Source organism: Macrotis lagotis, chromosome 8, assembly GCF_037893015.1.
Source record: "Macrotis lagotis isolate mMagLag1 chromosome 8, bilby.v1.9.chrom.fasta, whole genome shotgun sequence".
Lineage (NCBI taxonomy): Eukaryota > Metazoa > Chordata > Mammalia > Peramelemorphia > Peramelidae > Macrotis > Macrotis lagotis.
The window spans coordinates 48,996,256-49,014,476 of record NC_133665.1 but is presented as its reverse complement, the minus strand read 5'-3'; the positions used below and the strand labels follow the sequence as shown (position 1 = coordinate 49,014,476).

The following is an 18,221-nucleotide window of genomic DNA, read 5'->3' as shown; positions in this document are numbered from 1 at the left end:
TAAAAATTGACAATCTTATTCAAGAGATTCCAATAGATATGAAATTACTCCTTATGAAGGAAATTCTATACTTTGATGAGGTATCTAAAAGGGTCAATATTACCCAAATGATCAGTGTATGTAACAGGCTTGGAAGAAACTTATTTCATTAGATTTCTAGAACATGGATCACTGCACAAGCAGAAGTCCAAAAGCTTTCAGAAGAAATAAACTGTAATTACTTAGCTGTGTGACCTTGGGCAAGTCACTTGAACCCCACTGTCCTATGGAACAAAGGAACAAACTGTGAATCTATAGATATCTAGTATGTATATTAAATGACATTATGTACCCAATATTTCAACTAGGGACTATAAAGACTGTACTGGAAATCACAGAAACCATTCCTGTAATTAGGCCACCTAGAGTATAAAAAAGAGAAATAGGAAAAAATTAAATTAAGATACATGAGGAAGTCAAATTAAAGTTACTGATAGTGTGATTAACAGGATCACAGAATCACAGAATTGACAGGGAACTAAGAAGCCATCTATTTAAACCCATAGTGAAACAGAAATCTACTCTTTAACAAAAATCGCTGATAAGGGTTACCTAGACCCTGCTTGAAGACCTGCAGTTGATGGGGAACTCAGTACCTTTGCAAGGCAATCCTTTTGGATTCCGGTCAATCCTACTTATTAGAAAGTTTTTTTTCTTTTGTACATTGACCTAATATCTACCTTTCTGCAACTCCTACTCCCGTTCTTAGTTCTGCTTTCTAGAGTCAAGCAAAAATAGTCTAACTAATTTCCACAAAATAATTGCTTTCAAGACTTGAAGAGTTAGCAGACGTCCCCAAGTCTCATCCTTTGAAGAATAAAAAACCGTAGTTAGAGGTATGAACATCTCACCTGAGTGCCCTCATTCTCAGTTAGTTTCCTTTGGATTCACAGCACCTTCCTATATTAATAAAGTATCTAAAAGCTGACCATTAAAACTACCAAGTTCTTTGTATAGTAGTATGCAGACCAGCTCAATATAATATATCCTTTATATATTCTGTTCATTTTTTAAAGTAAACGTAGGAATTAACTTTTGTCTTAATTAAAATTCATCTACATGATATTTTGAAATTGTTTATTTAAGGAAATGGGTTAAGTGACTTGTCTATTAATATTAGTGATGAAAAACTGCCATGATATTATAGAACCAGAAGGCAAAATAGTTATTGAAAGAATACATAGATTCCCTGCCCCCAAAGGGAACTCAAAATGAAAATGCCAAGGAATATTGTGGCCCAATTCCAGAACTATCAGATAAAAGAGAAAATCCTGCCAACAGCCAGAAAGAAACAATTTAGATACCAAGGAGCTACAGTAAGGATTACACAGGACCTGGCTGCATCAACATTAATGAATCGAAGGGCCTGGGATACAATGTTCCAAGAAGCAAGGGAGGCTGGAATGCAGCCAAGAATTCATTATCTGGCAAAACTGAGCTTTCTCTTCCAGGGCAAAAGATGGATATTTAATGAAATAGAAGACTTCCAAGTTTTCCTGATGAAAATACCAGAGTTTAATAGAAAATATGGACTTCAAACAGGAGAGGCAAGAGACACATGAAAAGCTTAAAAAGGGGGGGGGGGGCGGCGGGGTAAGTGACTTGGCCAAGAGTCACATAGTGAGACAATTATTAAGTTTCTGAGGCCGAATTTGAACTCAGGTTCTCCTGACTCCAGGGTCAGTGCCCAATCCACCAGACCACCCAGATACCCCCATCTAAGTGATGTTAAACAAGATTGTATATGTATAATTTTTACCAGAAACTTCGCTGCCATGGGGAGGGTGGAGGGAAGGAAGAAAAATGTGTAACTCATAAATTTGCAAATGGATGAATGCTGAAGAACTACCATTGCATGAAATTTGAAAAATAAAATTTCAATTAAAAAAATTTCATCGATAAGTTTATCCATAAGATTTCTTCATCAATCTTTTCACATGTTTAAGAGAAAAGAAACATAACCTAGAATGGAAGCAAGGGAATGGCAATACATTCCATGGGCTATGTGAAAGTTTGAAGTCAAGAACAAGTTACAAGTAAAACAATGGTAAATAGCTTTGCCTACCAGGGACATCACTTTATGTTGATAAAAGAGACCATGAAGGTGGAAAACCAAAGAGTGATAGCAGATGTTCTGAATTATGAACCTGATAATTTGAGAAGCTATTATTTATTTCTGGGCCATGGATACAACTTAATATGAATGATTAAAGTTGATTCATAGGACAACTGCTCATGCTATGCTAGAAATCAACCAACCAACAAGCATTTTTTTAAGTGTCTATTATGAAATAATCCATTCCTTGAAAGACTTATATTTTTGGGGTGGAGGGAGGGAAGAAAAATAATATGCACAATAGAGGAGGAGGGAGAAGGGAATAGGTGAAGGAAGAAAAGGAGAAGGTGGAAGAAAGGATAAAAAAGGCTATAGAAAGGTAAAAAGACACTTTTAGCAGTTATGTAGAGAATGGATCATATAAGGGAGAGAGACTTGAGGCAGAATAATCAATTAGAAGCTGCAAGAAGTGCTAAGAACTGGCAATATTTGTGAACTTTTTTGGCTATTTGGGCTGAATGAAAGTAAAAAATCATGGATTAACAACCCACTGCTATAAACTGGATAATGTGACTTATAGAATATACAGATTAGACACAAAACTAAGCAGAAATTTGATAGCTATAACAAAAGTACAAAATGACTGGAGTTATATATTCCTTATACAATCCAAAAAATGGTATAAGTAAAAGTTGGCTACATCCATCTTCAGCATTTTGAAAGTTCTCATGTAATACAGATATCTTAATAATTCTAACTACTATTGACTCCATGCTTATTCCAATGCAGAGGTTTAAATTTTTTAAGATTAAAATTTCAAATTGTTATAGTGTTTCTATCCCATTAAGTTTAAAAAGAACAATACAAAGACTATTCCTGCTTAAAGATGGAAAACTTGAAGCACAATCATATAAACCAAAATCATAAACAGTCAGGTAAACAGTCCAAATCTATAATCATGTTAAGATAGCATCTATTTGTATTATTTATACCTGTCCCAGATAAGTGAGTTTTTCTATTCTTATTCAAAAATCAATCGGCAATAACAAGAGTGTTACAAATTTTGTCCATCACATCTCAGGGTTCTGATTATCAAGCAAGATGTTGAAGTTTAGAACAATTTCTTTAAAACATTAACCTTCTGGCACAGCAATAAAGTACCAATGGGAAGACAGGAAAAAGCAGTCTGGCCACCATTGTTTCCTCTCTCACACTTTAGAATGACAAAGAACTTCATTTAGTTTCCAGGATCATTTGGCCAAGGGACTGAGACTAGTACTCTTCTCCTGTTTTCCCTCTTCAAATTTCATTATTGCAAAAAAGATTAGACTAAACATATAAAAATCAATTTTCTTATAACAAACAATTCAGAAAAAAAATGATCTCATTTAAAAATAAAGAACCAAAGAATTAAAGTAAGAACTTCAAAACTCACCATATTTGGCACATTGGTAACTGGAGTATTTTTGATATCAGTAGGAAAGGGTGGCAAACTGTTCACCATGCCTGGTTTGCTTGGTAACTGGGGGTTCACTCCAGTAGCTCCCATTTGTTGCCCTCCAGTTTGACTAAAGGGTTGCCCAAATGGACTTGTGTTGCCAGTCATTCCCATCTAGCACAAAAAGAGAAGAGGTCAGTTATTATTTGATTAAAACCAAAAGAAAAATTTTGTGGTCAAAATAGTCGCTTGCTTCTTAAGTTCTACCTCAACAGTAAATAGCATCAACAAGCAAGAGGCAACTACTCTTTAAGGCAATTTCCATTTAAATATAAAGAATGCAATGAATCCTAGGGGCAAGCCTAGGAGATAGCAAGTATTAATTCATTCACACCAACACACATGTATATGATGTGGGCATACACATATGCACACACAAACTCATATATACAGGTCAAACATAGAGGCAATAAGGTATGTGCACATACATGCACACACACACACAAAGTCGATAGATACCAGGTAGTTCAGGAAGGAGAGTACTAGTATTGGAAGGATCAGAAAATTCAGGTAAACGATTGTGCCTCTATTGCACCTTAAAGGAAGCAAGGTGCCCTCAGGGGCAGAGTTAAGGAAAGAAGGAGTGCATTCCAGGAATAAGGAAAAGGTTGAGGCAGGGGATAAATAAAAGAGAAAATGAAAGAAAGCCAGAGCCAGTTTAGCTAGATTGAAGAGCAGGAAAGGGGAAGGAATATTTGATGATGCTGGAAAAGTAGTATGGGATCAGGTTGTGTAGGGTTTAAAAGGTAAACAGAAGTTTATATTTCATTCTAGAGGTAACTGGTGTAGTCACTGGTGTGGGTCTGAGCAGGGGAGATCTGTGCTTAAGAAAAATCACTTTGGCAGCAATGTGATGAAAAGAGTAGAGTGGAGAGACAAGAGGCAGGAAAATAAATTAACAAGTATTAACATCAATCTGAGTAAAAGTTGTTAAGGGCCTGAACTAAGGGGGTAGGTACAAGTGGATAGATTGAATAGATGTTGTAATCTAAGAAATCGAAAGATTAAGCAGCTTCCTGGGTAGGAGGAATGAGGGAGGATAGGAAAGTAAGTACATGACAATACAAGGATTACATACTTGAAAAAGGGGAAGGTGCTTCTGACAGAAGTCAGAAGTCTGGACTGGGAGTAGGGTTTGGAAGAAAAAAGGGGTTGTTTTACACATTTTGAGATGATATGTCAATTTGAAATTTCCAATAAATAGGCAGTGCAAGGTATGGCGCTGCAGTAGAGAAGATGGATTGAGAGGAGAAATTGGGACTATATATATATATATATATATATATATATATATATATATATTTGGGAGTTAGACTGGAACAGATGAGGTTACCAGGAAAGCACAGACTTAAACAAGAAGAGGGTCCAAAAAAGAACTTTCGTTCCTGGAACTGGTCAAAGATCTAAACAAGTACAATAGCTACATCAAAATAACATTTCTTTTAATCCCTACCCAACCCTCTTCCTAAACCAAACTTTATCATAATTCAGCATGACAGCACCTAAAGGTATAATCCTTCACACCTGTTGGCCATAGGAAAATATCTCATATAAATTTTAATATTCAATTATTAGGAATTTAAGAATGTTCAATATAAAGCAGGTACCCAAGAAAGTGAGTAACAACAAGTAATCAAGGATACACAAAATTGAAGTGTTCTTTCCTGAAACTCTTCACTTAATTTGGGCAAACTACAAATCTTTCCAAATACTGATTTGTAAATAAGATTGTTCTTCTAGTGGTAGGGAACTGAACATGCTTAAAATCAGTAATAGATTATAATCCAAAGCAAATATTTCCAGTTGTTCTGCTCCAAATAGCCAAGACTAGGCAGGGTACCACAGCAGGATGATGCAGGTGATCTCAAATAAATATAAAACCTGTGATTACAGCAGCAATGTTTATCATTTGTATATATATATTATAATCCTATCTCTTTTGCACTGGTTGCTATTTAGGGATTTTTTTTTGAAATTCAATTTAACAATGATAGAAACCATTAGTTTTCTGATTGCTAATCTTGGGAGGAAAATTCAGTAATCCTAGAGAACCTGAAAGGTAGAATATTTTAACTTGCTATTTACTATTCATATTTTTCAGTCAATATAAAATTTTTGGTCATGATAAAACAAAGAGGATCGTGCACTGATAAACTGTAATAATCTTTAAAATAGCATTCTTAAGTCATAACACATATTTTCATTTCCTTTAGCTAATGGTCTTAAGTGTACCATATTACTTAGGTCCAAGTTCCTTCTTTAAAGTGTCATCAGAATAACATGGATTGAAGAGATTTTTGAACATTTGCTATTTATTTTTTATTTATCTTAAATGTTACTCTATTTTTAACATGCAAAAATTGTTTTCAACATTCCATTTCTTTTTCCCAGATTTCCCTAGATATTTTCTCCCTGAAGGTGCGAGACCTAGGCCATTTCTTATTCAGTTAAAGGTGGGTGGTGAAAGAAATCTCCTTCAGGCCTCCCTTGGACTCAAATCTGCCCCTGGGAGGGCAACAGTCTCTCACCTAGGACCGCAAACAGTGCCTTGCTCCTTTCTACTGCTATGCAAAAGTCACTTTATAATATTCCACGGAAATGGGGTGGATGGGGTGGAGAGAGAAAAGAAATAAATTTTCCAATGAAGGGAAGAAAGACTGGCAACAGAAACTAAAGAACAAAGAAATATGAATGAGACTTACCAGGAAGGGGGATAATAATGAAAAGAAATGAAATAAGAGTTAAAAGAAATGGGGACTCAAAAAAGGTACTGGTAAAAGAGTTGTTTATGGAACAGATTAAGGAAACAAAGATTAAGGAAAAAAACTATTGTTACTTTATTATAACAAAAATGATTGTCAACAGTCTATCAATATACTGTAACAATCTCCATTTGCCAAGTGTTTATACTCTAAATAATAAAATAAACTTAATGTTTTATGAACTGAGAAGAGATTATATGTTTCATTTTGATGATACACCATGAAAGAAGGGTATGTTAAAAAGGATTACATTGTGGTTCCAAAGTCTAAATCCTATGATTTGATTAGGAAATTGGGTAGTTATGGTTTTTTTTTGATCTGGTCCAAATCTGTGATTTTACCGGTACAGTAAACTTCCTCTACCAAAGTAAATCTACAAATGATAGACTTGGAAAGGGGCTTGGTTCACTGAGTTAAGTAAAATGACTTATTCAGAGTCATAACACCATCATTAAGCATCAGAGACAAAATTCATAAATAAGGCTGGTATTCCTAGATACAGAGGCAAAATGGCTGGACAACAGGAAGAATGCATCAAACCAAATCTATAACAAGAAATCCCAGAAAAAGTCATGTGATTCTTCCAAGTTCAATTCAGCATTAAGAGAAAGACATAACTCCATGGACACTGGGGACAGGGTCTGGCTTTGTAGTTAACAGAGACTGAGCCTGAGAACAAGAATCTTAAACCCAAACTAGAGCACCTTAACTTCACACAGAGTACAGAACAGGTGTCCAATGAAATCTCTATTGCTCAGAGCTAGTACTAGATGCTACCCTTAGTATTATGTACTGGATGAGAAACAATTTCAGAAGCATACAACACCTGAGAGGTTCTGGCTCAAAGAAGTCAAAAGCCTGCAATGGAATAAGCAGGACAGGAAGCCCACACCAAAGAGGAAACTAAAAGGATCTAGCAATAGTCTGCTGGAACTTTCAATAAGACAGTTTTGCTCACACTCAAACTAAGGTCAGGAACTTACAGAGCTCAGACCAATGAGAACAGTGATCTGACTCTGTCCTAGATCATATCATTTGAGTACACTGAAAGCTTATAGATCCCCAGGCTGAGAAGTACATAAGATCCTATAATAACACAACACTCAACATCCCTAAGAAAAAAGCAGCAAGATGAGACAAGACAATTTCCCCATAAGTATGAGAAGCCTAGCTCTAAAATAAAATCTAAAGTTAGGATGAAAGTAGGGTAGAATATGAGCAAAAAACCCTACTATGGCAATAGAGGCTAACAAGCTTTCAACTTCCTTTATAGTGGTGATTGCTAAATCACATATATTTCTGGATGCTTGAAGTTCTATATTTTTTAATTTAATTTTCCTAAGTTTTTATTTTGGGAATTTTACCCAAACAAAAAGTCTAAAAAGAATGACTCTAAAACAATTAAAAAAGCAATGCCTCAAAGAAAAATGCAAGCTTAAGCAAAAATTCAACCAAAATTCTTGGAAGAAATGGAAGGTTTTTGTTTTTTAAAGAGTTAAGAATGCTTTTATAAATTAAATGAGAACACTCAAGAGAAAAAGAAATAAAAAGTAAAAAGACTGGGGAAAAAAATCAGGTATCTCATAGCAAAAATAAGTGATCAGGAAAACCAAGGAGAGAATATTTAAAGGTCACTGGACTACCTGAAAGTTATTATTTTAAAACAAAAGACAGCTTTTATACATAGTTCAAGAAATTGAAAACCATCTATACCTCTTAGAATTAGAAGATAAAGAAGAAAAATAGAATCAGTCATTTCCTAAGGAAAATAAAACTACCAAAATGAAAACTCAGGAAAATTAAATAAAGGAAGTTGAAAACTTAGAATACAACAATCCAGAAGTCAAAGGATAGGTTTATAACCAAGAATAACTTACTCAGCAAACAGTGTATTTAGGGGGATGGGAGAGGAAGAGACTTAGACCTTTTAAAGGACTAGAGGATTTCTATCATTCCTGATGAAAACATCAGAATTACACAAAAACTTTGAAGTACAGAAGCTGTAATAAAGAGAAACATATGGACAGCTAGGTGGTGAAGTGGATAGAACACCAGCCCTGGAGTCAGGAGTACCTGAGTTCAAATATGACCCCAGACACTTAATTACCTAGCTGTGTGGCCTTGGGCAAGCCACTTAACCCCACTGCCTTGCAAAAAAAGAGAGAGAAACATAAAGATGAATGAAATTTGAAGGTATTCAACAAGGACAAATTGCTTACATTTTAATATAAAGGAGATGTTACAAGTATATCCTCTTTAAAACTCTTCATCAATAGGAGTCAGAATCTAAACAGAAATCTTGAGAGTAGTTCTATTTAGGTCTTTATGGCCTTAGGAACAGAATGTGAGGGGAAAGAGGAATAAACTACAGAAAGAAAAGGAGAGGAAAATTATCTTACATAATGGGATTTCAAATATAAGTCTATATAAACAAGAAGGAAGATGGGGTGGATGAAGTGGCTTGTTTAATTTCACTCTCATCTTGGTCAAAAGCGGGAAGAATACATTTATGTAAAAATATACACATGTACATAGACATAATACATTCAATTATTTAAAAACATTATTCAGATTCACCAATTTTGCCAAAGGAGCCCATGACACATAAATAGGTAAGAAACTCTTCAAGCTCTAAAACGACGAACCCAAATATTTGCACAAATAAATGCTAAGTAAAAATCTGACCACTGTCTATATTAAAAATTATTTTAACTTTTAGTTGCTTTGTTTTTATATTTTAAGAATCAAAAATTATTTGGGGTCAATCCATGTACAGTTATTTTCATGTGTAGGATATCTAGCCCTGATATTGCCCTACATTACAGTATTTTTTAAAAAAAAGTGTTATTATTATTTTTTGCCTTGACACTTTGAGTCCCTTAGTATTATCTTTTTATAAAGTCTGTTGGTCAAATAATAAAATGCAAGGCAGATAGTATGTTAGTAAATTCAATTTATGCCTATTACAAAGAATATTCCCTGTAGTCTAAATTAGGTTATTCCAACTATTTTCTAGCAAGTATGTCAGATGGGGGTGATTTGATAATCCCTTTAGAGATTTATTATTTTAGCTGTAACATGCTATATTTATACTTAAAAGAAATTTAGAAATTAAACACTTTTTTGTAACAAAGAACTTTTGAATTATAACTTAATTACAAAGAGAAAGTTTATAAATAAGCATGGGGAAGTCTTTCGTGATGTCATTCCTAAGTTTATCTATAATATTTATTGTAATAGAGAGACAATGGTAATTTTCCCAATAAAAGAGATACCCATTTTTACCTAGAATTAGAAATGAGAGTAAATTGGGTAAAATGAGAGAAACTCTTATAAACATAACCAAAATGACAAAATTATCTCCATTATTGGCAGGACATAATGGTTCATTATTAAAAAATCAACAAGTTGAGATAACAAACATAAAAGCACAAAAATTAGTATTCTTATATAGTTTTAATAAATAGTGAAAAAATAATAAAGACAAAGATGAAACAAATAGAAGAGAATCAATTCAAAATAATTATACAATTCATAAAATATTAAGAATATTTAGAACACATAGAAAATATAACTGCAAAAATCTCTTTAGAGAAATAAAACACAATGAATGACTGATTGTCCATGTTTGGGACTCACCAATAGAAGTCATGTTGTATAAATTATCAGATTTTGGGGTCATACAAAACTACCCAAGTAGCAGTTCTTTTTTTTTTTTTGAAAAGGAAAGTAAATTCCCCAAAACAACTAAACAAGACCTAGCAGCAAATGAAATTTAAAAATGCAAACTACATCAATGAGAACTGCTGGGAAAATTGGAAAGAAGCCTACCTGAAAATACATCATTATCTATCATTATCATATGCTATCATATACCATATCACACAATAAATTCCAAGTCAATGAGCAACTTAAAAGGTCACGTTATTATAGATTTAGAATACAACAGATGGAGCTACTTCTAATAAGAATAAAAGCAAAAAAAGTGATTACAGAAATCAAAAGAGATTTCTATTATATAAAACAAGAAAAAAGCATTTGCAGGGACAAAACCAATGAAGGAAGAAAGAAATGCTGAATGGGAATAGATTTCTATAAAAATATCTTTAATAAAAAGCCTGATATTAAAAAATCTGAGAACAATCTCCAATAGACAAGTAGTTGAATGATCTGAAATTTTCAAAATAATACAAACTATCAATCACCATATGAAAAGTATCCTCAAAATCACTGACAAGAAAAATTAAAACAAACTTCTCAAGGGGGCAAAAATGAAAATAGAAAAAAATGGTCTTTTTAAATTACTGGAAGATTGAAACATGAATATACTGTTGATCTTTCCATAAATCAATTAGAAATTTTATGAGAAAAGGAACTGTTCATGCCCTTTGAGATACAGCACAGTACCATAAAAAAGAATTTTGGATCTGGAATGCAAAGTGCTGAGTTCATATCCTAAGTTCTACTATTTATTACCCATGTTACCTTGGTCCAAGTATTCTAATAATATGGAGTCTAAGTTTCCTCATTAGTGAAACAGGAGGTTAAATCAGTGTGCCTCTCAAGTCTCTCTGTGGGGCTCTCTCTCTCTCAATTTTTGCAAGGCAAATGGAGTTAAGTATCTTGCCCAAGGCCACACAGCTAGGTAATATTAAGTGTCTGAGGTGGCATTTGAACTCAGTTACTCCTGACTCCAGGGTCGGTGCTCTATCCACTGCCCACCTAGCCCCCCTCAAGTGTCTTTCAACTCTATGACTAGGATACTCTATAATCTACAACCTAACTATTGGTTACAAAACTTAAAGAGACAAAAAATAGGAAAAAATTGAAGTAGAACAAGTATTATTTCTATTTTGCAGATGAGAAAACTAAGAATGCTTAGGTGACATGGCTACGATTGTTCAGCTAGCAAATGTCTCAGGTGAAATTTCAACTAAGGATTTCCAGATTCTAGCTATAATGATAGATTCACCACATTACATTGCTCCCTCTGTTCTTATGAATATATAATATGATCTAATTTGAGTTAAAAGAAAAATATTTAAGTTGAATTAGTTAAGTAAGGTTATGTTATTTTAATAGAATACAAATTTTCATAATAAGGAAAGAGCTAATTCCATTTATGTCCTGGCTCTAATTAGTATAGTGTTATTTTTAAGAGAGGAGAAAAAATTCTAAGGGTGCAAAATGATTAAAAGTAGTTTTCGTTCCTTAATTAAATTCCCCCTCCCAATTGTCAAAGCATTTTTTCCCCTTTCCACCTCTTCCCATGCACTGGAAGAAAAAAAATAAACCTAAAACCTTGTAACAAATATTTTCAAACAAATCAGATTCCTAAATCATCCATGTCCAAAAATGTGCATTGTAAATCTTTTTTAATTTTATTCATTTAAGGCAATGGGATTAAGTGACTTGCCCAAAGTCATACAGCTAGGCAATTATTAAATGTCTGAGGTCAAATTTGAACTCAGGTCCTCCTGACTCCAGGGCCAGTGCTCTATTCTCTGTAACACCTAGCTGGCCCCAGTTCTGATTTTTATTAGTCCACTGCTTTTCTGTGATGTGGTGAGTAACAGCTGATCATCAGTTCTCTGGAAGCATGATTGATTGGTTAGAGCTCTTAAATCTTACAAAATTACTTATTTTTACAATGTTAATGTTGTAAGTATATACTGTTCTTTGGATTCTGCTCACTTAAATGGACATCAGTTCACACAAGTCTTCTCAAGTTTCTCAAAAACTGACTTTTTCATCATTTCTTACAGAACAATAGTATACTATTACATTCATACTCTCATATTGATATAATTGGGGAATGAGTCTAATAATGGCAACAATTAGTAAAATGGTGTGCACAGTCAAATGTCCTTTGAATCAAAGTTCCAAATGCTTTCAAAATGGTGGAAACAATTCACAGGTCCAACAAGAACATCCACAAATCTATTTTATTGCTACAGCTCCAATATGTCAGTTTTTGTCAATGTGAACAATTTTATATTTGTGAGGAAGAATCTAGGATTTGTTTTAATTTTCAAATTCTCCAATTACAACTTAATTCCATATGATTCTAACCAGTATGGCTTTCATCATTTGAAAATTGCCTGTTTATATCCTTTGACCATATATTAAATGGCAAAGGGCTCTTATTATTAGACAATTTATACAATAGATATCAAAATACTTAAATATTTTCATCAAGTTTCTCAGAATCAGGATTAATTTCTAAACTACTTTTGTGATTGTAAAAAACTAAACAGAATGAGCAGAAAAAGAATAAATCTTAAGATAGTGATATTACACAAAACAATAACTAAAAAATCATTAAATAGATGAAAAGTAATACAAGTTGATATTAAAAGCCAAGAAAACATTATCTGCTTGTGGTTGGACTATACTAGTTAGAGGTCAAGTCCACATCAACATATCAACTGAAAGATGAAAGACGCCACATAAACTTAATGCTAATTTCAGCTCCAGTCTACTTCACAGACATAGGAAACAGAGGAAACAATAGTAACCCACAGTTAACACTGCCAATGGGCTCACTACACTAATTAGCTCCTCACAACAATCTTGGGAGATAGGTGCGTATTTTATAGTCAAGAAAACTGCAGCATAAAGAAGTTCTGTGACCTGCCCAGAATCATGTACCTAATGATATGTCTGAGATCACATCTGACCTCAGGTATTCCTGCCTCGAAGCCCAGCACTCTATTCCCAGCCACCAAATGATCAACATTAACTTTATCATTTTCTCTATTTCTTTGAAATGTTTTACTTTTTAAAAAGCAGTTCCTACAATGAGGAAGTGAAGGACAGCAAAAGAACATGTGGGAACATGGCAAACCCCCCCCCATTTTTAAGTGGACAGAAGTATAAACCAAGTGCAGCACTGGTTTAGATAAGAACAATAGTCAGTGAATGATTATATTACTACACAATGCCAGAAAGGTAGCAGAAAGGAAAAAGGTAAACTTGGGAAGAATATTCCTGTTAGGCAGATCATCCAAAAAACATTTTGAAAAGTGCAGCAAGAAGAAAAAATAACAAATAAATGGAAAATGAAATTGATTTATCAACTTTTAAAAACTATTATTATATAACAATAATTATGAAATATAATAAAACATTATGATGATAGCAAAATTAACTAGTACAGACTACAGCAGCACCTTAGTACCTAATAAAAATCATTCATCAGGGATATATGTTAAAATGTTTACAGCCTGTAAATATGAGAGCTCACATTCTGCTAGTGCAATCTTTGAGAAGTTAAGAGTTATCACCATCACATAATGAGAGGCTGAATTATAAACTCAAATCTTACCATAGAATTTTTAAAGCAAAATTAATTTGTCAAAACTATATAATTTATGCCTGAAGAAACAAGTATTTCCTTTGATATATAGCTATAGCTATCCAAAAAATGTTTTGTCTAAGAAAGGATTTTTCATCCATTTCATCACACCTTACTATCTATTAAAAAAACACAAAGTAAATGTCTAAGAATATACATTTTTTAAAGGGAAAAAGACTGGAAGCATAAACTTGTCCAACGTAATTCCAAACATTTATTTAAGGGCAATAACTTCTTTTAATTAGCATTTAGAACCAGAGTTAACCAATGGCTATGCCCATATTTTCCTGAAAAGCCAAAAGATGGAGTGCTGTTGTTGGTGGTGTTATTTGGCACTCTACCGTAGTTGGATGAAGGCCAAGGAAAACAGTTTTCATGAAAAGACATAGCTGCATTGAGTTGTCCGTTATCACATGGTCTTTTGGAATTGTTCCAGTTACTCATCTTAAGACAAATAAAGAATGGAAACACCAACTTGTTATAAAGCCACAGATACGACTATGGTCATCAAGAAAACATTTGTATTAAATACCAACTTTGGAAGCTCAATACTGCTGTTGCTGCTGCTACTAAGACTAACCTAACCTACAATAAATGGTATGATTAGTCAAAGAAATATGACAAACTGGAATAACTGGAAATTTCTCTTGAACATCAAGTAATGGTTAAAGATGTTCAAAAAGATTTGATGGGAAAACTGTAAATATTTAGAGTAAAGAAGGACTGGAATGGCATCTTACACCAAATGTACAACAATAAATTACAAATGGATAAATTATATCAAAATTTCAAAGTTGTACTTTAAAAAGTTTAGAGGGAAATGAGAAGGAACTATAACCAAGTTTAATATTAACTAAAAAGGGCAAACCAATTTAGGTTATAAGGATAGAGACTAGATCTAATTTCAGTGGTATAAGAATCTGACAGATGAAGAAGCTTCCTTTCTAAATACAGGTTAGCATTTTCATTTCTATTTATTGTTTAAGACATTTGACTCAGAAGATAAGTTTATTCAGCATCACACAGTCTTTCTGCATATGTATGTGAATGGGGGCAGAGAGACAGGCAGAAAGACACAGACAAATCAATAAGTTGGCCCTGACCCCAAATCCTGCTGAATTCAACCAGTTCCCTTATAGCCAACTCTAACTTTCATTTTATGAATAATTACTTTTACAAATAAAAGTAGATGGAACATGGGAAAATCTTTGCCCAAACCATCTCTGATAAAAAGTCTGAGAAAAGCAATCTATAAGGAATTGATATAATTTTGCAAAATTATAAAAGCCATTACTCAATTGTTAAGTAAGCAAAAAATATGAATATTTTTTCAACACTATCCATTTATAAAGTGTTCAAAATTGTTCAGTTTAAGTACAAGTTAAAACAATAAGGTGTCCCCTCATATCTACAAAATTGTCAACAGTGGTAAAAGATTAAAAATGTTAATAGTGATAGAGCTATAGGAAATTATGCACAATAATAAATGCTAATGGACCTAAGAGTTGAACCAATCATTTTGGAAAAGTTGTGAAACTATAAACTGTAAATCCTACTACAATTTATATCTCAAAGATTTGAAAAGACTTATTTTACTTACTTCCCACCCCCATAAAAGGCAATTTGCCAGCCTTTACGTTGTTTCCATGGTATAAACTAATCCAATTGAGTGTGAGAGGGAAATCATATCCTTAAGTAAGAAACAAAGTATAAGAGCAAGATCAGACAATAAGATATCAAGTTTTTTCTAAATTAAAGTTAATAGTCCTTGGTCTTTGTTCAAACTCTACAATTCTTTATCTGGAATATAGATGGTATTCTCCATTGCAGAGAGCCTCAAATTGTCCCTGATTGTTGCACTTATGGAATGAGCTAGTCCATCAAGATTGATCATTGCCCCCATGTTGCTGTTAAGGTGTACAGTGTTTTTCTGGTTCTGCTCATCTCACTCAGCATCAGTTCATGCAAATCCCTCCAGGCTTCCTTGAATTCCCATCCCTCCCGGTTTCTAATAGAACAAAAGTGTTCTGTGGCATACATATAGCACAGTTTGCTAAGCCATTCCCCAATTGAAAGACACTTACTTGATTTCCAATTCTTTGCCACCACAAACAGGACTGCAATGAATATTTTTGTACAAGTGATGTTTTTACCCATTTTCCATCATCTCTTCAGGGTACAGACCAGACCCAGTAGTGGTATTGCTGGATCAAAGGGTCTGCACATTTTTGTTGCCCTATGGGCATAGTTCCCAATTTCTCTCCACAAAGGTTAGATGAGTTCACAACTCCACCAACAATGCATTAGTGTCCCATATTTCCCACATGCCCCAACACCTATATTGTCTTTTCTGGTCATATTAGTCAGTCTGAGAGATGTGAGGTGGTACCCCAGAGATGCTTTAATTTGCACTTCTCTAAAAAGCAATGATTTAGAGCAATTTTTTATATGACTATAGATGGTTTTGAGCTCCATCTGTAAACTGCCTTTGCATATGAGTCCTTTGTCAGAAATACTAGTTGTAAATATTGTTTCCCAGTTTACTACATTTCTTTTGATCTTGGTTACAGCGATTTTTGTCTGTGAAAAAGCTTTTTGGGGGCGGCCAGGTGGCACAGTGAATAGAGCACCAGCCTTGAAGTCAGGAGTACCTGGGCTCAAATCTGACTTCAGACACTTAATAATACCTAGCTGTGTGGCCTTGGGCAAACCACTTAACCCCATTGACTTGAAAAAAAAAATCTAAAAATAAAAAAATAGAAAAAGCTTTTTAACTTAATGTAATCAAAATCATCTAGTTTGTTTTTAGTGATGTTCTCCATTTTCTTCCTTAGTCATAAACTGCTTCCCTTTCCATAGATCTGACAGGTAAACTACTCCGTGATCTTCTAGTTTGCTTATGATATTGTTTTCTATGTCTAAATCCTGTATCCATTTTGATCTTATCTTAGTAAATGGTGTGAGGTATTGGTCTAATCTAAGTTTCCAAAAGAAGACTTCTAAGGCTTCCTTCAAGACTCAGCTAAATCATATTAGGTAAAAACAATTCCCCTTCCCCCTCAGTCCTTCCTAATGTGAATGCTTTTTTTTCTGAGATCATCTCCAATTTATCCAGTGTTTATAGCTGTTTGCATGCTGTCTCCCCCCATTGCATTGTGAGTTCCTTGAGGGCAGGGATCAATTTTGCCCTTCTTTGTTATCACAGACATTTAGAACAGAACATCATGGTACAGAGATGATTAATAAATGCTCACTGACTAGACTTGTTAACTTGAATAGTATTGCAGTTTAGAAATCAAATAAGAATTTACCGGAATGTGAAGATTTGTGGTAATTCAATCAACAAAGAAAAACCAGCAAAATAACATTTATAACCATTAAAACTATGTGCATATAATATTCAAGGTCAACAATCAAAATACAAATCAAAAACCTTTGACAATATTGATACGCATTTACAATGCATCCATTTGCTCTAATAAATAAAAAATCAATCATTAAAGTGTAAAATGAATGTAGCATCAATCATTCTTGTATATTGTTGCTTTACTTTATTAGGGAATGACTCATTGTGAGGAATTGGGGACATAAGATAAGTTATATGTCAAAAAATTTATCAAAAAAAAATTTGTTTTTTACTTCCAGAAGACACTTTAAAAGGGAGAGCGTGAAAGGGAAGATCATGATGGACGATATTCAGTAAACTATATATTAATTGAACCAGATTTCTTCTCTAATTATGAGATTCAGGAACAAACTGTTCTGTTTCAAAATTTTAACATTATTATTCTAATGAAATTACATGGCTGCAAATAATTAAACTCCACAATCTCAGGAGAAAAAGAATTATGAACAGTTGAATGACCACACAAAGACATATGAGGGACTTAAGCAATCTACAATATTTTATCAACAAGGAACAATATGTATTAATTAGGGGCAGGTAATATGAAAAATGAGACAGAAAGGTTAAGTTCATCAAGTCTCTGGTTCAGGAGTCAAATGGCATGTTTTATCTTTCATTTGGACTCAGTTTTTTATTGGGCAGATCACTTTTTTTTTTTAGGTTTTTGCAAGACAAATGGGGTTAAGTGGCTGCCCAAGGCCACACAGCTAGGTAATTATTAAGTGTCTGAGACAGGATGTGAACCCAGGTACTCCTGACTCCAGGGCTGGTGCTTTATCCACTGTGCCACCTAGCTGCCCCGGTACATCACTTCTAAAGATTTTCGAAGTTACTTTGTTTTGTTATTATTTAAACTGTAGAAGTTCTACTCACTTAACTCCCTTACCAGTTTCCTTTGAAATTGTCAATTTCATTATTACGGTAAAATAATATTCTATTACATTAATATACCACAATTTGGTTAGCCATTCTCCAATAGCAGAACATTCCATTAACTTCTGATTTGGGGCAATCATCTAAAGAATTTAGTTGGATAACCTTCTGGGGACAATTCCAAATTGCTTTTCAGTATGACTAATCAATTCTCATCTATCTGTCTTCCC

At 33.7% G+C, this 18,221-nt stretch overlaps 1 protein-coding gene across 1 annotated transcript in view; it reads right to left on the bottom strand.

The window, feature by feature from the left end:
- Positions 1-18,221, bottom strand: part of CREBBP (CREB binding lysine acetyltransferase) — a 148,331-nt gene that overhangs the window by 79,415 nt on the left and 50,695 nt on the right. Inside the window, exon 3 of the mRNA XM_074196859.1 lies at positions 3,531-3,707. Coding sequence (XP_074052960.1) covers positions 3,531-3,707 — 177 coding nt within the window. The remainder of the gene's footprint in view (positions 1-3,530; positions 3,708-18,221) is intronic.